Source organism: Macrobrachium nipponense, chromosome 32 (genome assembly GCF_015104395.2).
Source record: "Macrobrachium nipponense isolate FS-2020 chromosome 32, ASM1510439v2, whole genome shotgun sequence".
NCBI classification, from domain to species: Eukaryota; Metazoa; Arthropoda; class Malacostraca; order Decapoda; family Palaemonidae; genus Macrobrachium; species Macrobrachium nipponense.
In genome coordinates, this window is record NC_061094.1 from 20,672,506 (window position 1) to 20,696,053 (window position 23,548).

At 37.6% G+C, this 23,548-nt stretch overlaps 1 protein-coding gene and 1 long non-coding RNA gene across 2 annotated transcripts in view; one reads left to right on the top strand and one right to left on the bottom strand.

The window, feature by feature from the left end:
* Positions 1 to 23,548, bottom strand: part of LOC135207262 (uncharacterized) — a 147,493-nt gene that overhangs the window by 34,174 nt on the left and 89,771 nt on the right. The window lies entirely within an intron of this gene.
* Positions 17,012 to 23,548, top strand: part of LOC135207261 (uncharacterized) — a 183,315-nt gene continuing 176,778 nt past the window's right edge. Inside the window, exon 1 of the mRNA XM_064238915.1 lies at positions 17,012 to 17,884. Coding sequence (XP_064094985.1) covers positions 17,810 to 17,884 — 75 coding nt within the window. The 5' untranslated portion in view covers positions 17,012 to 17,809. The remainder of the gene's footprint in view (positions 17,885 to 23,548) is intronic.

Genomic DNA, 23,548 nt, shown 5'->3' on the forward strand with positions numbered 1-23,548 from the left:
AGAAATTTTGGGTCGTCAGGGAGAATTCCAAGGAATGAAGTAAATCATAGAAATTTCGGATCGTCACAGAGAATTCCAAGGAATGAGGTAAATCAAGGAATTTTCTGGTCGTCACGGAGAATTCCAAGGAATGATATTAAATAAAGGAATTTTTGGGTTCATCCGGAGTATTCCAGGAATGAGTAAATCAAGGAATTTTCGGGTCGTCACGGGGGAGAAATTCCAAGGAATGAGGTAAAATCAAGGAAATTTTTGGGTTGTGATGCAGAATTCCGGAATGGGAGAATTAAAATAGAATTTTGGGTCTCACAGAGAATTCAAGGAATGAGGGTAAATCAAGGAATTTTTCGGTCGTCACGAGTAATTCTAGGGAAATGAGGGTAAATCCAGGAATGGGTAGGTTAAATCTAGAAAGGGGAAATTCCAAGGAATGAGGTAAATCATTTAGATTTTGGGTCATCACCAAGGATGAAGGTCCAAAGGAAATGAGGTAAATTTTCTCGAATTTTTCGGGTCGTCACTTGGAGAATTCCAAGGAATGAGGTATCCAAATAGAAATGGCGGGTCGTCACGGAGATCCAGGAATGGAGGTAAAATCATTAAGAAATTTTTGGGTCGTCCACAGAGAATTCCAATGGAATGAGGTAAATCAAGAATAGGTAAATTCGTGGGTCATCACGGGAGAATTCCAAGGATGAGGTAAAACCAATCATAGAAATTCCAAGGTCGGTCACAGAAGGAATCCAAGAAATGAGTTCCAATGAAGAATTTTCTTTTGTCGTCCACGGAGAATTCAAGGATTGGAGATAAAATATAGGAAATGGGTCCGGGGTCACGAGTTATTCTAAGGATGAGGTAAATCAAGGAATTTTTTTGGGTAGTAATGGAAATTCAAGGAATGAGGTAAATCAGAATCTGTGTGTCATCACGGAGATTCCAAGGAATGATGAAAATCAATTAATTTTCAAGGTCACACTGAGACCAAGAATGATGTAAATCAGGTAATTTTCAGCCGTCTGGAAGAATTTCCAAGGAATGAAGTAAATCATGAACTCTGGGTCCGTCACAGAGAATTCCAAGGAATGAGGTAATCAAGGATTTTTTTGGTCGTCCGGAGAATTCATAGGAATGAGATAATAAGAGAATTTTTTGGTCGTCACGGCGTATTCCAATGAATGAGGTAAATCCAAGGAATTTTTGGATAGTTCAATGGCGAATTCCCAGACATTAGGTAACTCAAGGAACTCTTTGTGTCATCACGGAAAATTCCAAGGAATGAGGAAATCATTAATTTTCAGAGGTCATCCATCGGGGATTCAAGGAATAGTAAATCAAGGATTTTCGGGTCTTATTGGAGAAATTCCAAGGATTAGGTAAATAAAGGAATCTTGGGGTACATTTGATATTCAAGGAATGAGGTAAATCATAGAAATTTCGGTCGTTAGGAGAATTCCACGGAATGAGGTAAATCATAGAAATTTTCGGTCATCACAGAGAATTCCAAGGAGTGAGGTGATAAAAAATCTGTGTGTCTCCCGGGAATTCCAAGGATGATGAAAATCAATTAATTTTCAGGTCATCACGGAGAATTCCAAGGAAGAGGTAAACAAAGGATTTGCGGGTCGTTATGTACAATTCCAAGGATGGAGGTAAATAGGAATTTTGGGTACACCAGAATTCAAAGAGATGAGGTAAATCATAGAAATTTCGGCTCGTCACGGAGAATTCCAGGAATGAGGTAACTCAATTAGAAATTTGGGTCATCAAGAGAATTCCCAAGAATGAGTTTAAATCAAGGTGAATTTTCCAGAGGCCGTCAGGGATAATTCAAGGAATGAAGTAATCATAGAAATTTCGGCTCTTCACGGAGAAATCCAAGGAATGAGGTAAATCATAGAAATTTTGGGTCATCACAGAGAATTCCAAGGAATGAGGTAAATCAAGGAATTTTCAGGCCGTCAGGGAGAATTCCAAGGAATGAAGTAAATCATAGAAATTTCGGGTCGTCACAGAGAATTCCAAGGAATGAGGTAAATCAGGACATTTTTTTGGTCATCACAGATCCAATTCCAATGATAATCAAGGAATTTTCAGGCCGTCAGGGAGAATCCAAGGAATTTTAATAAATCATAGAAATTTGTCGTCACGGAGAATTCCAAGGAAGAGGTAAATCAAGGAATTTTTTGGTCATCACGAGAATTCAAGGATGAATAAATCAGGAATTTTCTGGTTGTCACGGAGTATTCCAAGGAATGATAAATCAAGAATTTTTGGGTCGGTCACTGAGAATCAAGGAATGGGAGGTAAATCAAGGATGCACGGTCACGGAGAATTCCAAGAAATGAGATAAATAAAGAAATTTTTGGGTCGTCACAGAGAATTCCACGGTATGAGGTCAATCAAGGAATTTTTGGGTAGCCATGGAGAATTCCATGTAATGAGGTAAATCAAGGAATTTCGGGTCTTCAGGAAGAATTCCAAGGAATGAGGTAAATCAAAGAAATTTCGGGTCGTCACAGAGAATTCCGAGGAAAGAGGTAAATCAAGGAATTTTGGGTCGTCAGGGAGAATTCCAAGGAATGAGGCAAATCATAGAAATTCCTTGTCGCCACAGAGAATTCCAAGGAATGAGGTAATTAAAGGAATTTTTGGGTCATAATGGAGAATTCCAAGGAATGAGGTAAATCAAGAAATCTGTGTGTCATCACGGAGAATTCCAAGGAATGAGGAAAATCAATTAATTTTCAGGTCATCACGGAGAATTCTAAGGAATGAGGAATATCAATTAATTTTCAGGTCATCACGGAGAATTCCAAGGAATGAGGTAAATCAAGGAATTTTTGGGTCGTTATGGAGAATTCCAAGAAATGATGTAAATAAAGGAATTTTGGGGTCACACGGAGAATTTGAAGGAATGAGGTAAATCATAGAAATTTCAGCTCGTCACGGAGAATTCCAAGGAATGAGGTAACTCAAGGATTTTTCAGGCCGTCATGGAGAATTCCAAGGAATGAGGTAAATCATAGAAATTTCGGGTCGTCACAGAGAATTCCAAGGAATGAGGTAAATCAAGGAATTTTCGGGTCGTCACGGAGAATTCCAAGGAATGAAGTAAATCATAGAAATTTTGGGTTGTCACAGAGAATTCCAAGGAATGAGGTAAATCAAGGAATTTTCTGGTCGTCACAGAGAATTCCAAGGAATGAGATAAATAAAGGAATTTTTGGGTCATCACGGAGTATTCCAAGGAATGAGGTGAATCAAGGAATTTTCGGGTCATCACGGAGAATTCCAAGGAATGAGGTAAATCAAGGAATTTTTGGGTGAAGAAGGAGAATTCCAAGGAATGAGATAAATAAAGGAATTTTTGGGTCGTCACAGAGAATTCCAAGGAATGAGGTAAATCAAGGAATTTTCTGGTCGTCACGGAGAATTCCAAGGAATGAGGTAAATCAAGGAATTTTCGGGTCGTCACGGAGAATTCCAAGGAATGAGGTAAATAAAGGAATTTTTGGGTCGTTACGGAGAATTCCAAGGAATGAGGTAAATAAAGGAATTTTTGGGTCGTCATGGAGAATTCCAAGGAATGAGGTAAATAAAGGAATTTTCCGGTCGTCAAGGAGAATTCCGAGGAATGAGGTAAATAAAGGAATTTTTGGGTCGTCACAGAGAATTCCAAGGAATGAGGTAAATAAAGGAATTTTTGGGTCGTCAGGGAGAATTCCAAGGAATGAGGTAAATAAAGGAATTTTTGGGTCGTCACAGAGAATTCCAAGGAATGAGATAAATAAAGTAATTTTTGGGTCGTCACGGAGTATTCCAAGGAATTAGTTAAATCAAGGAAGTTTTGGGTCGTCAGGGAGAATTCCGAGGAATAAGGTAAATCAAGGAATTTTTGGGTGGTTATGGAGAATTCCAAGGCATGAGGTAAATCAAGGAATTTTTGGGTGGTTATAGAGAATTCCAAGGAATGAGGTAAATCAACGAATTTCGGGTCGTCAGGGCGAATTCCAAGGATTGAGGTAAATCATAGAAATTTAGGGTCGTCACGGTGAATTCCAAGGAATGAGGTAAATCAAGGAATTTTTGGGTAGTCATGGAGAATTCCAAAGCATGAGGTAAATCAAGGAATTTTTGGGTCGTTATGGAGAATTCCAAGGAATGAGGTAAATCATAGAAATTTTGGGTCGCCACAGAGAATTCCAAGGAATGAGGTAAATCAAGGAATTTTTGGGTCGTAATGGAGAATTCCAAGGAATGAGGTAAATCAAGGAATTTTCGGGTCGTGATAGAGAATTCCAAGGAATGAGGTAAATCATAGAAATTTTGGGTCGTCACGGACAATTCCAAGGAATGAGGTATATCAAGAAATTTTCTGGTCGTCATAGAGAATTCCAAGGAACGAGGTAAATCAAGGAATTTTTGGGTTGTCACGGAGAATTCCAAGGAATGAGGTAAATCAAGGAATTTTCGGGTCATTATGGAGAATTCTAATGAATGAGGAAAATAAAGGAATTTTTGGGTCGTCAGGGAGAATTCCAAGGAATGAGGTAAATTAAGGAACTTTTGGGTAGCCATGGAGAATTCCAAGGAATGAGGTAAATCAAGGAATTTTTGGTCGTAAGGGAGAATTCCAAGGAATGAGTTAAATCATAGAAATTTCGGGTCACCACAGAGAATTCCAAGGAATGAGGTAAATCAAGGAATTTCGAGTATCAGGGAGAATTCCAAGGAATGAGGTAAATCATACAAATTTCGGGTCGCCACAGAGAATTCCAAGGAATGAGGTAAATCAAGGATTTTTCAGGTAGCCACAGAGAATTCCAAGGAATGAGGTAAATCAAGGAATTTTCCGGTCGTAATGGAGAATTACAAGGAATGAGGTAAATCAAGGAATCTGTGTGTTATCACAGAGAATTCCAAGGAAAGAGGTAAATCAATTAATTTTCAGGTCATCACGAAGAATTCCATGGAATGAGGTAAATCATAGAAATTCCGGGTTGTCACTGAGAATTACAAGGAATGAGGTAAATCAAGGAATTTTCGGGTTGTCACGGAGAATTCCAAGGAATTAGGTAAATCAAGGAATTTTCAGGTCATCACAGAGAATTCCAAGGAATGAGGTAAATTATAGAAATTTTGTGTCGTCACAGAGAATTCCAAGGAATGAGGTAAGTCATAGAAATTTTGGGTCGTCATGGAGAATTCCAAGGAATGAGGTAAATCAAGGAATTTTCTGGTCGTTATGGAGAATTCCAAGGAATGAGGTAAATCAAGGAATTTTTGGGTCATCAGGGAGAATTCCAAGGAATGAGGTAAATCAAGTAATTTTTGGATAGCCATAGAGAATTCCAAGGAATGAGGTAAATCAAGGGATTTTTGGGTGGTTATGGAGAATTCCAAGGAATGAGGTAAATCAAGGAATTTCGGGTCGTCACAGAGAATTGCAAGGAATGAGTTAAATCAAGGAATTTTTGGGTCGTTATGGAGAATTCCAAGGAATGAGTTAAATCAACGAAGTTTGGGGTCTTTATGGAGAATTCCAAGGAACGAGGTAAATCAAGGAATTTTGGGTCGTCAGGGAGAATTCCAAGGAATGATTTAAATCAAGGAATTTTTGGGTCGTTATGGAGAATTCCAAAGAATGAGGTAAATCAAGGAAGTTTGGGGTCGTTATGGAGAATTCCAAGGAATAAGGTAAATCAAGGAATTTCGGGTCGTCAGTGAGAATTCGAAGGAATGAGGTAAATCAAGGAATTTTTGGGTCCTCACAGAGTATTCCAAGGAATGAGGTAAATCATAGAAATTTCGGGTCGTCACAGAGAATTCCAAGGAATGAGGTAAATCAAGGGATTTTCGGGTCGTTATGGAGAATTCCAAGGAATGAGGTAAATCAAGGAATTTTGAGTCGCCACGGAGAATTCCAAGGAATGAGGTAAATCATAGAAATTTTGGGTCGTCACAGAGAATTAATAGGAATGATGTAAATCTCGGAATTTTCGGGTCATGACTGAGAATTCCTAGGATTGAGGTAAATCAAGGAATTTTTGGGTCGTCACAGAGAATTCCAAGGAATTATGTAAATCTCAGAATTTTCGGGTCATCAGGGAGAATTCCATGGAATGAGGTACATCATAGAAATTTTGGGTCGTCAAAGAGAATTCCAAGGAATGAGGTAAATCAAGGAATTTTTGGGTCGTCACGGAGAATTCCAAGGAATGAGGTAAATCAAGGATTTTTCGGGTCGTCACAGAGAATTCCAAGAAATGAGGTAAATCAAGAAATTTTTGGGGCGTCAGGCTGAATTCCTAGGAATGAGGTAAATCAATGAGTTTTCAGGTCTTCACATAGAATTCCAAGCATGAGGTAAATCAAGGAATTTTTGGGTCGTCACGGAGAATTCTAATGAATGAGGTATATCATAGAAATTTCAGGTCATCACAGAGAATTCCAAGGAATTAGGTAAATCAAGGAATTTTCGGGTCTTCACGGGGAATTCCAAGGAATGAGATAAATTAAGGAATTTTCGGGGATATTTTTGTTTACCCAGAGATTGTCAAGGAATCCTGATACATTCCAAAAATATTCTTGAGAATACGATTTTCCTAAAGAATTTGTCAAAATCTTGAATAAAATATGTAGATGATACATTTGAGAAACTCAGATATTATATGCCACTGGCTAAATTATACAACTGAACGTCGGAAAGTATTATAAGCTTCTTGGTATTAATATGTTTCGTTGCATTACTAACTGTATGATTTTAATCGTTCGATCCTGGTCACCCGTGACTGCAAGTGCGCGCGCACAATGTCACTTGTCTAAGTCTGTAAACTGAATTAATACACGTTCCCTATTGTCACCTCACACAAGAAGCCTTGGTCCCTATTTGTCTAGTAACTCTAGTTAGTGCTACCAAGCTCAGTCAGTCATTGCTTCTTTCAGAAAAAATAAAGTTTTGTCATTACTTGCATGTGAATTCTCCAATCTTTCTCCCCGGTAGTCACTAATACAGGGAAACAGTCATACTAATGATAAAATTTGAATCCATTGGCTAATTTCAACCGTGTTATCAACTCTATGATTTAATTTACTGATCTAACTGCATATGATAATGACATTGTCTGGTCATGCGATGGAGAATTGATCACTATTTTTTTTTTATTTCAGATGGCAACAGATAAGACCGGTAACAGCGAGAGCAATATGGAAAAGCGTATCCCGTTAAGAAACAAAATGGAATTTGAGCAAAAGCTTTTAGACACATGGATGATAAATCTTGCCTTCAAATCATGGTGGGAGAGACTGTGGTGGGATGTAGCAACAACAATTGAAAATTAAAATTTGATGCTTCACTGCTGGAAATAATTTGTTGATTAACAAGGAAAGTCCTTCATTATCACTGCTGAGAATATCCGAGTACGTATTACTATTTCTATGAATAAATATCCTGAATAAGGTGTTGTCATCATGTTACTATCGTTATGTGACATTCCGTCCCTCAAAATAACTGCTCGATATTAGTCAATATATGTGCTGCTACAGTTTCTCTTTATATAACTGACTAAAATTAATCAAGGAAGAAATCAAGGAAAATTATTAGCTGTCAAGGAAGTTAAGGGAAATTAAGGAATTTTGGAAGCTCTTTGAAGGTTTTCATTTCAGCCGGTAGAAACAATGCTCTCAGCTGTTCAGTTAGGGTTACAGGTATGCACAGTCGTTGAGCGTCACATATGACAACTTATAGCCGCCGACTGACTGGCTCATTTGGGTCACCACCTACTCGTTCCTTTGAGGACATAAGTGACCTATAATAAAGGTATTTTCAGTCATCTTTCCTCGACATGCTTTGATATCTGTAGCGAGGTGAAACGTGTCGGGTACAATGTAAACAAGTAAAAAATGTGCACAAGTTTCTTTGGCGTAATAGAGATTTCTGTACAGCGTATAATGCTACATGAAACTCTCAGCCACGGTACGTAGGTGGCCTGTGTTGTTGAACCTACAGCGGTGCCAGACGCATGATCATGGCTAACTTTAACCAAATAAAATAAAAACTACTGAGTATAGAAGGCTGCAATTTGGTATGTTTGATGATTAGAGGGTGGATGATAAACATAATAATCTGCAGCCCTACAGCCTCAGTAGTTTTTAAGATCTGAGGGCGGAGAGAAAAAGCCATCTCAATAGTTTTCTCTTAGTGAAAACTACAATCAATAATTAATGTTACTCCAATATTCCATGTGGTGTCCCAGAAGGCAGAGGGAGAGGAAATTAAGAAAATTTGAAGTTCACACTAAAACCGACGCAGCATCTCCCGAAGTCTGTTCCAGAATCCCCTACTCTGAGGAGGGGTCAATTGAAACAGAATCATTAATCATTCAAATGGCATCCAAAATACCAATCTAAGTACTAAACCAATGTATTGTTTGCCCTGTAGCCATGACTTGTTTTGTTATCATATTATGAGTGATCTGTCATTAAATTTTTTAACCGTGATGGCAAGTTTTGTACGTAGATATTTGATCGTAGAATTCTGCCTACATCTATTGATTTGGGGGGGGGGGGGGGGGGGGGGGGTTTGCTTTGGTCCTGCTCTGAAACGCCCTGAGCATAAATATCGGAAATGACAGTCGCTTTATTTGTCATTTATCTCATTTTTCAAAACTTTTCTCTCTCTAAATTGCCTCCATTCCGTTTTGAATAACTCTGGTTTTATTCAAATTGAGTTTTTCGTATCCTAATGATCGAGAACTCGATGATCGTGCAGAATTCAGCGTGAATTTTATTGCAGTGCGGAGCGGAACGGCCTCAAACTGAATTCTAGAGGAAATATAGAACGAACTGTGAATAATTTTGACTGCCGTAGCAGATGCCAGGGAGAAATACGCGTTCGATTACGATTCAGGCCCAGATACGGGAAAAGGGATGCAGCACATCACTTAGTTTTGCCTCTGAATTTATTTTGTGCTTGAAAATGGTGCAAAGGGAAGCAGTCAAATGTGATTATACAAATGATGGTCTTTTCTCCTATTCAACTTGCATTCTTGGGCGTACTTCTATTCACATTTATTAATTCAATCTGATTTTCATTCAAATACATCGTTCGATTGATCATCAAGTTCCTTAATTTTGCCATTACATAACTGTGTTCGTTCCTAGATTGTTATACGGTGTTTGTAGCAGTTATCACAATGGTCAAAGGATTCAATGCGGCATATTTGTACCTTCGTTAAAACAACTGAAACTTTCGCATGTTCTCCAACGTGGCTCTTCAGATGAAAGCAAAAAATAAGAAAATTAGTTAGAAAATAAAATGAAGCAAAACCGCAAACAATCTAAAAACAAACAATATAAGTAGCCGGAAGGCCAATTCACGGTTGTTTCGTTAAGGATGAGTTGTTTTCAAGTGAGAATTTGTGCCAGTCGTTTCCGTATCATCAAGGCTCTTCGAGGGGCGGTAATCGGTTCCCTTTTAATCGTTGCAGTTATTCCGTTGAGTTTTAAGGCAGGTTACTAGTCTTCTGTTTGCAACAATATTCACAGTGACGTTATTCAGGTCTGCATTTCAATAACTGTCCACAATCTTTTTCAGAATAAGTTAACCTGAATCCTCTCCCTCATTCAGAGGTCGTGCAGTAGTACTATAATGTCTCACGGGAGTTTTCATAACATTTATCATATTTGATGAAAAAACGTAGCCGTGTCCTTAGTTCTTCCTATTCCTATAGCAGATGTATTGTGTTATCGGTCAATAGATCGTCGTCTACATGTTAAATATTCTTGAGGTCAAAAGTATTCCTCATAAGCATCCATATGATGACCATTCTGCTTTCATCATCGTTCATTACCCATAAGGGCTACTGTACATTATATTGTCTTTCTGGAAATAATTCCCATGACTTCATATTATACTTGGAGCTGCTGAAGTAGGTTTGACCACACCCCACTGAATATCAATCCGTATCTTGCTGCATTAAATGTATATTATCATAGTTCAACGCCAATCAAACATGACAGGTCTGTTGATACTACTATGCTATCTCCGATGTTCACGTCACAGCTCCCTGAAACTTAGAATTGGTGCAACCCTCATATTGAACTTGGAAGTGCACATCTCTCAAAATCATTATTTTACTCATGGGTTAGTTTCTGCAAAGATTACAAGCGAATCTAACATGAGACCCTTAAATGGATTTCTCCAGAGGCTCTTCTGCAGAGAAAGGCTCGCCTGTGAGTCAGGTGCGTTGCATGAGCCTTCTTAAAATGACAACTGGTATGACATTCCCTTTTACTGTAATTGCACCTAACAGTCTTGTATCATTTTTGCACCACCATTCAAAATCTCTGAGCTTTTACCTGACACTCATTTATACAGTAACCTCGACTCATTAAACGCATCACATTAAAGAGAAGTTTTCTTTTAAACCATCCAAATGCAGTCAACTTTACCAAGCCATTTCTTAAGACCACTTAATTTGTCTAGTTACAAATTCAGAAAGTGTCTGGAAGGTGAACAGAATTGATTACTTCCTTCGGTAGGGAAATCTCACAGAATTACATTCTGACTTTAACACAATCATTATTACCACTGATATTCTCGACTACCTCAGCACTTCTACAGGATTTTTGAAGTTTCATGAATATGTGAAAATGACGAATCGAAGGAGGCGATTGCAGTTTTCTCAAATATAGCAGACTGACTCATTCGGGGTTTCTCTCTCTCTCTCTCTCTCTCTACCCTGGTTATGACCAGTTACTCATTGTCACGTGTCCAAGATTCTGAAAAAATGGCGGGACAGATGTGAGGATGTCATCACTTTACGTGGATAGTTTACCAGAGCCGCCTAAGCTGCTTTTGTTCTTATTCTCACAAGTCACAGGTGTTGAATAAAATATGTCGTACCACCCCAACAAGCTCTTCTTGAGTCCCGATCATACAATTCTGCTTGTAATAGCTCTGGTACATCAGAATTTTGGAAATTTCGTTAAATGTGAAGTTTTAACGGGAGGTACCACTAGCAATGTGATGGCAGAGTAAAAATAGTATTATGGTAAGGGAAGACATCATTTTTAGGTGCAACGAATGTCAAAAAAGGTTTCTTTTGTCGATGTAGGCAGAGGAAGCTGATGAGGACATAGAGATAGACTCGAGGGAAGGCACAAATCAGCACGGCACCGCGGGGAAGTTCATAGAGAAGCTTGTTAAGATGAGCGGAAAACAAGTAAAAAAGACGCTGAAGAAGTTTCCTGTACAGCGTATAATGCTGTATAAAACTCTCGATGTGCTGCAGTATGAAACTGTCAGCTATGACCGGGCAGCGCTCAGCTGCTCCCCAGATGCGTTCACGTGAAGGTGCGTCGGCCCTGCCAGAAGCATAATCCATGGCTAACCTTAACTTTAAATAAAATAAATACTACTTGTGATAAAAGGCTGAATTTTGGTACGCTTGACGATTGGAGGGTGCATGATCAACATGCCAATTTGCAGCCCTCTAGCCTTATTACATTTTAAGATCTGAGGTTGGACAGACAAAGCTATCTCAGTAGTTTTCTTTTACAGAAAAAAAATGGAAGCGTGAGTAAACAATTGGGAAATGTGGCTCCAAAATCAGAGGACAAATTGAAACGACAAAAGAATCCTTTGCTTCTAACTTTAACTGACCCAACAACAACAGCTGCTGAATGAGCGGTCAGGAAATATCACTTCCTTTTTCTACCAGTACAAAGTATCATTTTACTTGTTCCATTCTAATTTGTAGGTATTATGAACGTGATCAAATTTTTAAGAGATATATATATTGCGAGATTCATTAATACGTAATAATGATTTCCGAGAAAAAAAAGAAAAGAAGTGGGAATTTCGAAAACGTAAATTATTTAATTGGGTTCTAAGCAAAGGCATTGTTTCTTCGCTGAGTTATAAGTAAATACCAATTCTCTCCACCTTCTCCGCCCCTTGCTGCAACCCTTTTCATTCTTTTTACTGTACCTCTATTCATATTCTCTATCTTCCATGTTCCTTTCCAACCTCTCCTAATATATTCTTCATAGTGCAACATCGAGATTTTCCTCCCGTTACACCTTTAAAACCTTTTACTCTAAATTTCCCTTTCAGCGCTGATTGATCTCATAGGTCCCAGCGTTTGACTGTTGGCTTAACTTTTATGTATATATTCCAGCTTCAATGCAAAACTCATGAAGTAAACGGAATGCAAAATTCATGAAGTAAACGGTATGTTCTAAATCTGTGTTTACAGGGATCAAAACTTATCGAGCTTATAATTCAAATGCTTAATGAACCTGACAACACTATACAAATTCCCACAGTCATTCAGAGAGTACTTGTAGTGACCTTGGTATTGTGTTGTAATGATTGCTTCCTGTGTTTGTCTACGTTAGTAATGAGGCGTTATTAAGGATGCGTCTGACTTCCTGATTCGTTGTTCTCCCTCCCTTGACCCTATCGCTTGTTTTCATGCTTGCTTGTTTATCTCTCTCTCTCTCTCTCTCGTCTCTCTCTTCTCATCTCTCCTCTCTCTCATATATTATATATATATACTAGATATATAGATATATATATATATATATTATATATATATATATATATACAAGTGGCTTCAGAGAAAACGCGGGAAGGGGTGATAGTTATCATTGTCACATTTATACATTAACTTCTGAGTCGTAAATGAAAACTCTGTGTAGATAACGTACGCAACATTAAATGCTTCATCTACCTACACACCAACAGCAAGGCGAATCCCCCCACTGTGCCACTTACCTAGATCTTTCATGAAAGCTAACTTCCTTAACATTAAGGCCTTTACTTTCCAATACCTCTTTCACGACATATATCCAGCGCTTTCAACGCCTTCTCCTCTTTCCTCTTGAAAATAAAGAATTATGTGCTCTTTTCACTTACTTATCCTTCATTCTTTCAATATGTCAGAACCATCTCTGAAGGATCCTTTCACATCACATAACCTATTTTCCAATTATACATATATTCACATTTCTCACCATTTCAGTTGTCATTATGGCACATACGATTTACTATTTTAATCCTTCATTTCAACAGCTTTAGCCTTCTTTTCATTTGTATTTAATGCACACAGTTCAATTAAACAAGAGTTGGTTCAACAATAGTTTCATATATTTCAATCCTGATTTCCTTAGAGACGAAGTTTCCTCTTTATCTTTCTTTCAATCCTGCTTTCTTCCTAACTTATTCTATTTTTTAACTCAACACAGACCAACTGCTTCCATTCTCCCACACTCCGTAGGTTCATTTGATTTCTTAAACCCTCATAACATTAATCTTGCCCAACATAACTCTCAGAGTTGTTTTCTTACAAATAATTCCAAACTGTCTAGTTTCTGCAGTTTCTTTTCAGTATTTTCAATCTGTACTGTATCCTCCGCAAACATCAGGCAATTTGCACTCAGTTTTCCAATCTTATTTCGTAATATGCATTTTGCACCAGCATCTGTTGTCCTTTCTCTGACTTCACACATTTCTCATCCTTAATGACAATAGGGAGCAGCAGTGGATATAACACACCATTCTCTTAGCTGGCTACAAATTTTAATACATGCTTCATTTAAATCGAAAAACTTTTTCGTCTTATTTTCTATACCATATATCCCCTACACTCTTCAAATGACCTCTCATTTGATAGTAGCACAAGCTCTATTTAGCTGCATAGACAAATGAATTTTTGTACATAGCTGGCTCATAATAAACACTTTCTCTACACGCTTCCTTCTCTTTCTGAATCGACATTGTTCTTAACCTATCAAATCCTTTGTCATTTGTTTGACGTTCTCAATCAAAATCTCTTCCTTTTTTTCTATCTTATGCATTAAGGAATACTAAACATATGCACTCCATCGACCAAGGACCGTATTTTCTTCAGGTGTTTCTCAATTTACAAGTTTCATTCTCAGTAAATATATGTCTTCTCCCTTGCACCTTATCAAGCTCACTGGTCATAATTTTCGTTTCAACTACTTTTTTCACCCTTACCACCTTGACTTGAACTGTCATCTATTTTGATTATTTTTCGTCTAAATAATTATAAGTTATACCCTCTGATCATATTCATTAACTCCGTCCTTCATTTACTCTGTAATGGCATAACTTGAACATTTAATCAGCAATTACCCTTATCCAAGTATCTGCGAACTTTCTTTGCATACCATGCATGATCATCAGTGAAACGCCTTTCCAAGCGCATTCCAAGACTCACTTTAGTCTCATTTATTCCAGGATATCCATATCTGCTCACCCAGTTCTCATCTATATCCCCTTTCCTGTTTTCATTCACTCCCAAAATACTTCTCTTTCAGTCACACTCTTTTCCAATACAATGCTCGAGCTAACACATTTGTAATTTTTCACCTATCCCCTGAGTCTATTGTGTATACATACAAACACACACACACACATAGTATATATATATATATATATATATGTGTGTGTATATATATAATACGTATGTATATGTATGTTTATATATATGCGTGTATATATTTATGTTATAAAAACATGAAGCTTCAAATGTCATTTCATATCCAATTCACTCTACCACGAGGATAAAGTTTACCAAAGGAGAATTATAAGTGATAAGTGATTCGTCAATAGGGAGATTCGAACTCCAGACAGGTTGGGAACCGAGGACTACGGAGATGATTTTTACGAATGAAAGCCGTTACTGTGGTCGTCGGTTCCCAACCAGTCAGGAGTTCAAATCTCCATGATGACGAATCGCCTATATATATATATATATATATATATATATATATATATATATATATATATATATATATATATATATATATATATATATATATATATATATATATGTATATAGACTACTATACATTCTTGCATAAATACATAAATACATGCACTTTAATAAGAGCTATAAGGTAGGGGAACTTACGGGGAGATCAGTGGAAGGCAAAAGAAACCATTTGATTATCAGAATTTCACTGAAGCCGCTTCCGTTAAGCAGCATATATATACATATATATATATATATGTATATATATATATATATATATATATATATATATGTATATGTATATATATATATATATATATATATATATATATATATATATATATATATATATATATATATATATATGCTGTTTAACGGAAGCGGCTTTAGTGAAATTCTGATATATATATATATATATAAAACCATTTTTTCAGTTACCACGAGTGAATTATGTTTATATATGTATATGACATACATATACATATAACAAACAAACACATGCATATATATATAATATATATATAGATTATTAATATTATATTACTCTATATATATATTTCGATATATATCTATAGATTACATATATATACTATATATATAATATTGTATTATATATATATATACTGTATTCATTATATATTAATTTCTATATCTCTATATATCTATAATATTATAATCTATATATATGTATCTATATATATAATATATATATATATATATATATATATATTATATATATACATATATATACTATATAACCTTACAATTACCACAAATGAATTATGATCTTAATTCTCAGACGGAATTTAATTGTGTTCCACATTTCTTGGTCCCCAATTGATGTGATTTTGTTTTATAGATGAAAGTTATATCGTACTTTTTCAATAACACCAAGAGGAAGACATTTCATGGTAATTTCCATGTGAAGTTTGTGTAATGTCTTGAGCAGTCCAGTCTCTTGATAATTATGAGACTATTTCATTTTTCTACACTGGGCATTATTGTTTTAGTGAAAACAAGGCTTTTTTTCTGTGCTGTAAACATGCTAAAAAAACAAATCACACAAGCTGTACGTGATTTTTGTATGAGAAACTACTACAGGACGAGCAGGAAATCAGTACCAACCACTTTTCAAGTTACTCAAGCATAGTACACTGCAGAGAGCAAACTCCCAAAAAAATTTACCTGCACTATGAAAAAGTGATCAGTGCATTGTGGTGACCTGTCTTTAAAGCCGACAGACCATAGGATGTCCTCTTTACTTCTCTTTCAGATATGGGAGCAATGGCTGGGCTGGAGGAAGCAAGCACCGAAGTTTCAGGAGTCATCTGACTGGGTGACCTCCTGATGCTGCTGCCGCTCTGCCCCGAAAAGAAACGCACAAAGATCTCCGCCTCCGGAAAGCTTTCGGCATTCTTAGCCATATAGGAAAAACTCTAGGAATCTTTAGTGCCTTAATGGGACCGCTTTTTCATGTGAGGACTTAGTGGAATGTTTGAATATACCCGCTCTCTCTCTCTCTCTCTCTCTCTCTCTCTCTCTCTCTCTCTTAGTATGGATTCCATGCTGAATATGTATGCCAACATGAATGAGAAGGGGATAGCCAAAAAGGAGAGTACAAAGTGCCCAATCCACACGATTACCCATTCAGTCCCTCGCGCTCAGAGGACGTATTAACGAAGGTACAAACATGAATCTGATTAGGCGATCGATATGATTATTTGATGGTTACTAAAATCAACTTTATATTTCCCAAAAATACATTTGCATTGTCGGTTTCATTCTTATTAGATGCACAAGAGCTTGCGCCTTACACACTAATACCACGAGAGAGAGAGAGAGAGAGAGAGAGAGAGAGAGAGAGAGAGAGAGAGAGAGAGAGAATTTACAAGTATAAGCAGAATCGCAGACAGCATAATTATTGCTTCGTGATTAATCGTTTAATTTGGTATCTGTAGCCTCAGTATAAAGAATTTGACGGCTAATTATCTTAGGAAATGTGCTTTTCAATTTGCATTTAGGTTAATTTGGTTACGGAAGGGTAGGCTTTCGAGACAGACTCGTTGACAGACAATGGATAAGGCATCAAAGGATGAGTAGAAACAAGGAAGAAGAAGAGGAGGGGTTGCGGACTGGAGGAGGGGGAGGAGGAGGAGGAGGAGGCAGAAGCATCACCTCTACGAGCTCTCTCTCTCTCTCTCTCTCTCTCTTACTCTCTCCAACGCTCCTGGAGGCAAAGGCCCGACACACGCCTCGCAGTGGTTGTTGGGTTCGGTCACGTTTTCCCCTCACGCCTGTCGCTCTTGAAATGGCGAGATCTTTTCGGTCACTCCCGGAGGGTTTACAAGCGACGACTATCGAATGAAAGCGATAAATATACTGAAAAAGAAGTACTGCTTCTTTCTCGAATGATGTCATTCCCATTTTCGGCAGAAAATAAGACATCTTTCTGAAATCACGAGGCTTCATCCACCCTCAGATCGAGTCCATTCATAAATACGAAGAAAGGAGCGGCGAAAAAAGGCGGCGATCGTCTAGTGTTTGCGTGCTGCTTTCCAAGTACATCGAACGGATTCTGACGACCTTTTATTTTCCGTCGGGGGAATTCAGAAAAGAAAAAAGATCTGATAATGACACGTCTCAATACGAAGACCTGATTCACCAATCAGGAGAAAGATCGAAGTGCCGTCCCACGAACTTGTTTTGGTTTCGGAAATGTGACAGTAAAACGGGCCATGAGATAGGCTGAGGTTGGTGTGCTCGAATCCGTGAAAGAAAAGAAAAGAGAAAGAGAACGAGAAGGATTTCTGTGCGCTAGACGAGTCCTGCAGAGAGTGGAGGAAAGAGTGCCCAGCCTCTCCCCACCTCTCCCGACGCCGTGTCCATCCTCCCAGAGGTACTACTCCTCTACTGCAGTGAGAGTATAGGTTCCCCTCTTTGCCTCCCTAGTGGTTTCCCCTCAGGCAGAAAGAGAACTAATATATGTACTATATTCATAACACTGGAAGTCGCATGACCTCATCATGAACTCCCCGATCAAGATTTCTACAGCAATTTTCGTCCTCTGGATATCGACTCGAGCTTCCTCGAGGCCGCAGGTAAGATAGTTGTTAGTTACTACAGCTTTTGCTTTGAAGTACTGCGAATATTCGCACCTCATAAATTCCTAACTACTAACATGAAAGCCACAGCAACTTCGTTGAACGAGAATTTTTAGGCACGGCGATATGCTTGTCTAAACAAATTCGTCAGATTTATTATACGCTCTTCACGCACTGATCTGATTGGTAAACTAGTATGACAGTCTTTCCTTCTAAACAAGGACCACTCGCACTTTCTACCTGGATCCACTTCTCTGTTGCAAGGCTGTTCACACCGACTGATACATAGATGCTACTTACACAATCGCTCTCTATGTAAAACTTCGCTTCATTCTATCGTCTTCGTTGAACACGTTAGATTCACTTTTAACAGGTACCGTGTAGAATACTGTGAGCAAGTGTTGAACACAAGGCTCGCCTCCACAAATCATTCGACTTGTCGGTTTGCAATAAGCTCGTCTGAGGTCACTTGTGGGAGAAGGCCCTTTAACACACTTTCTGGCAGGATCTGCCTTGTTTCGGGCAGCTTTCCCTGTCTTGCCGCGTGCACTGCAACGTGTAATACACACACACACACACACACACACACACATATATATATATATATATATATATATATATATATATATATATATATATATATATATATATTATATATATATACACACACAGAGATAGCTACGGCTTTTTACCCTCAAATTACAAAAAGCGGATTTCAAATTAAAAAAGGTCAAATTCAAATGAAGAGAGTTAAACTTCAGATTGAAAAAGATGAACTTCAAATTAAAATAAATCAGTTTCAATTTAAAACAAATTATTAAATATATGACTGCGTAAAAAGTATAATTTTTTAGTTGATTGTAAACTTGACATCAGATATGCATTAGCCATATTTATAAAACACTACATTAATTATAAAAAAAGAACTATAGCAATCCGTCTTTTTCTTAGTCTACAGCTCTTCCCCATCTTTATATGGGGTAACTGTTTTCTGTAAGCCTTTTCCGTCTTCTTCTATACTACGCATCACCCTCTCTAGACTCATTTCCTGTATGCCATTTGATACACTGAGTCTAAGAGAGCGTAATACGCAGTATAGAAGAAGACGGAAAAGGCTTACAGGATACAGTGACCCCATATATGGAGAAAAGCTGTAGACAAAGAAAAAGATGGATTTTTATTGCTCTTTTGTATAATTACTGTAGTGTTTTATAAATATGGCTAATGCATACCCGATGTCTTATAAATATGGCTACTTCATATCCGATGTCAAGCTTACAATCAACTTAAAAAATACTTTTTACACAAAGTCATATATTCAACAATTTGTTTTACATTGAAATTGATTTATTTTAATTTGAAGTTCATCTTTTTAAATCTGAAGTTCATATTTTTCTTTTTAAATTTGAGTTTGACCTAGTTTAATTTGATTTTCACCTTTTTTTATTTGACTTTGACTTTTTTTTTATTTGATTTTTTATTTTTTATATTTTGAAATTTACCTTTTTTAATTTGAGAGTGAAAGCTTAAGCTAGGTATATATATATATATATATATATATCTATATATATATCTATATATATATATATATATATATATATATATATATATATATATATATCAAGTATGAATATGTTGAGCACCCAAGTGGTTATAAATACGGTTCACGTCTTGACGTCCTCAGCTAATTGCATCAGACCTTTACGATCACTGATTCCATCCGGTTATGCGGTTGGAGGACAACAACAATATTAGTGATAATGACTAAATCAGGTGTTATTATTATTCGACAACGTTATGAGGCATTGTTTTATCATGGTCACTATTACTCTCCTCCATCCCTGTCTCCTTTGCTTTCCGTGAAATTTGGTAAGTACTTTGGTTCAGAATAGGTGGTTATGTTCCCGAATAGTTTACCTTGAGCTGTCTTTTGAAAGGTAACAGGTTTACTATGAATAAAACTTTAAAACCCTTGTTTTCTAGATCCCTAAAAATGATCATGATTCGGGTTCTTTGGTCTTCAGAATTCAGCACTAAGTCATGATGACACTTTTTCTGCTATTTCCAAAAGTGACATTTTTTCAAGGTGCCTTTCATTAGGTTTATCTTAACCTTAGCTATTCTCCATGTATGCTTGAAGCTCAGCATCTTATTTTGATTTCTTGTTTAGGAAACATGGTCATTCTGTATACATGGAGACTGCTTTCACGAAATGTTTTTAGTTTGACGTATTTTTAAGGCCAGAGGTCAACTGGAGGCCAAAACTGTACTTTTTATCATTCTGCTTTCCTCAGATGTTGATGAAACCTGATAGGCAGGCACTTTAGGAGTGGTGGTTATCACCAAATAGGTTTGACCTCTGCAGTTTTTCAGTGCCACGGCTCCCTCTAAAGGTCAACATTTCATTTTTTGCTTTTTCGACAGATGGCTCCTTGTGAGTAGGAGATTCTTTTACCCAGTACATCCCTGCCCAGATGTCCTTTGAAATGAGGCGACTTGTTTTGTCTTCTTAATGGTGTTGAAGTTTAGAGATTCCCTGTCAAGGGGCTTCATCTCAATTTGACGAATGAGCGGTTAAAATGGGTACTTTACTGAAGCGTAGTGGGAGCAGGTGTTCAGTACTTATATCACAATGTACGTGGTTAATTGGCAGCTAGGATAGAATCTTACCGAAGCATTAAGGAAGCTTTTGTCATGGCATGGGAAGTCACTGTGTTAGCATGATGGGTTAATGTACAGTAATAGCACTTGTCTTCATTGTTTGATAGCAGCTGATTGCTCCCGATTCCTTGTGAGCAGATAGTCATTTTCCTCCAGTTAACATCGATTGCGCTCTTATTTTTTTTAGATTTCGTGGTAAACAACGACACTACTTGCTTTATAAACTAATTCTATATTCTTATAATATGCCTCAAACACAATATTACTTTAACAGTCAGTAGTCTTAAAATTGTGCGCAAGTGCGTACGTTGAGAGAGAGAGAGAGAGAGAGAGAGAGAGAGAGAGAGTTCAGATATAACTATTGCGTTGTAAAATGTTCTTTTCGCGAGTTTATTCCTTGAAGCTTGGATATTTTTTTATCTTTGTAATTGCAAATTTGATTTTATAAGTCAACAAGAGGATAGGGAGGTAGGTTAGTGAATTGAAAATCAAGTGAACGAACAAAAGAGAAGCAACGGGTGACACGTGAACAAGAACAACAATTCATGAATCGTTCATTCAGGTGACATCGTTGAAAACGTCATGAATAAACAACTAAGCAAATGGAGTTGGGAAACCACGAAGCCTGGCCATCACCATTATTTACGTGGTCAACAAGCATATTCATTATTGTCTGTGACGACAAATTCTAGACTACTCTTATGGAATATAAGGTAATTATTGCACTCTGAACATCTGTTCAATTATAAAAAAAGAGAGAGCTATTTGAGTTTATCATTGAGTGTTGTATATGAAAACAATCTGTAGAATACCATTTACTTGAAGCGCCTCAGTGACGTGGTCGGTATGGTGTTGGCGTACCACCTCGGTGGCCGCGAGTTCGATTCTCGGGCATTCCACTGAAGGGTTAGAGATGTGTATTTCTGGTGGTAGAAGTTCACTTCTGACGTGGTTCGGAAGTCACGTAAAGCTGAATAACAACTGGTTTCATTCAACGTAAAAACACCATACAAACAAACAAACTATTTACTTGAAAATTCGCACACAATATTGTAATTAAAGCTTAATGTATTTTGTACACTGCATATTGTACATAAAAGAAAATAAAATCATATGAGTAGCCTGGGCAAAGTTGTTCCGAGCTTTAAAGATGGAGTCGCGTGGGATGATAATATTGTGCTTTTCGAAATGAATGGCAACAGAAACTTTTCTCTTTCCCGTTTTGGTGGACCAAGGAGCGAGCGTACAGCTCCTCGATCGCTTATTAATCACTGTTCATTTTGAGGACAAACTGTGGTCTTGAAGTGAGTTTCTCTGCTCTGCTATAAAGCGTTCCTCATTATTTATGCAGATTGATAGTGTTTTACTAATTTAGGCACATGCTACCTCCTCTGTCCGTCGCTGCTGTAATACGTTACTTCATTATGAATGAAATCAGTCACTGTAATCATCATATGAATTTGTCCCTGCAATCAACCCTTTTCTCGGATTCGAGTAAACAAATAGGGTCCCTAAGAAGCCCAATGTAGTCTCGGGTGAGACTCGAGCCCCATGCCACGTGATCGTAGCCCTTCCCCACACTTCCCCTCCCCTAGAAAGCCTGATCTCTCATTCTTCCCATCCAATTATTTCGTCTGCACCTTCCCACGCCTTTGCTAAAAGGGGATGGGATGTGTTTGGCCCATCAGAATTGCGGAGGGACGGTGTTATTCTGGAAATATGGCCAGGGCTAAATTGCTTTTGTCATTCGTCTTCCTTCTCGTTCACGTAACAGCCATTCCGTTCCCGGCCGCTCCCTCTCTTCTTCTATCGCTGGTGGGGTATTCGCTAGGCATGGCAAAGTGATTGCTTCTACTACTGTCACATCAAATCAAATCTGGTTAAAAGAAGCACTCTATATATCAAAGGTCAATGTGTTTTGTACACATAAATAGTTATGTACGATCTCTCTCTCTCTCTCTCTGTATATATATATATATATATATATATATATATATATATATATATATATATATATATATATATATATATATATATATATACTGTATTACACAAAACAGCGTTTAGAAAACGACCACTACATTAAGGCAAATGATGAGTTAAATGAGGGAAGAAACAACAGTGGTTTAAAAGATCCAGTGCCTATTTTTATAGCTACTGGTTCTTCCTTTGTAAATATAAAACTGCACATCCTCTCCACTAGTACAGATGATCTCGTACTCACTATAGGAACTTTTAAAATAGGAAAGAGAGGCATAAAAAAACCACTATTGAGATGGCTTTGTCTGTCCGTCCGCACTTTTTCTGTCTGCCCTCAGATCTTAAAAACTACTGAGGCTAGAGGGCTGCAAATTGTTATGTTGATCATCCACCTTCCAATCATCCAACATACCAAACTGCAGCGCTCTAGCCTAAGTAGTGTTTTTTTTTTTTACCTCATTTAAGGTGAAAGTCAGACATAATCGTGCGTCTGGCAACGCAACGACATAGGCCAGGCTCCCACGTCCGGCTGAGAGTTTCAAGGGCTGCGGCTCATACAGCATTAAACCAAGACCGCCGAAAGATAGATCTATTTTCGATGGCCTTCTTTATACGCTGTACAGAAAACTAGATTGCACCAAAGAAACTTCGGCGCATATTTTACTTGTTTTTATTTTGGCGTCACGCATGGGAGAAAAAGACAAAAGAGAGGCAGGCTCAGTGGGTGATAGATGTGAGGTCTCTTGATCGATAGCCGATTCGTCGCGAACAACCATTAGCCAAAGGTCTACGGAAATGTGTTCTAGAAAGAGCTGCACACACTAGCTCGTTGGATTGTGAATTAAGACAAGAAGCTCGTTTTACTTGTAACTAAGGAAGCTCTAAGGAACTGAACTAAGATTTTAATTTTGAACTTAATCCTTTCTGCTAAGTCTCTCTCTCTCTCTCTCTCTCTCTCTCTCTCTCTCTCTCTCTCAGTCAATTTACTAACTACCAACACTACATATAAGCCTACGGCAA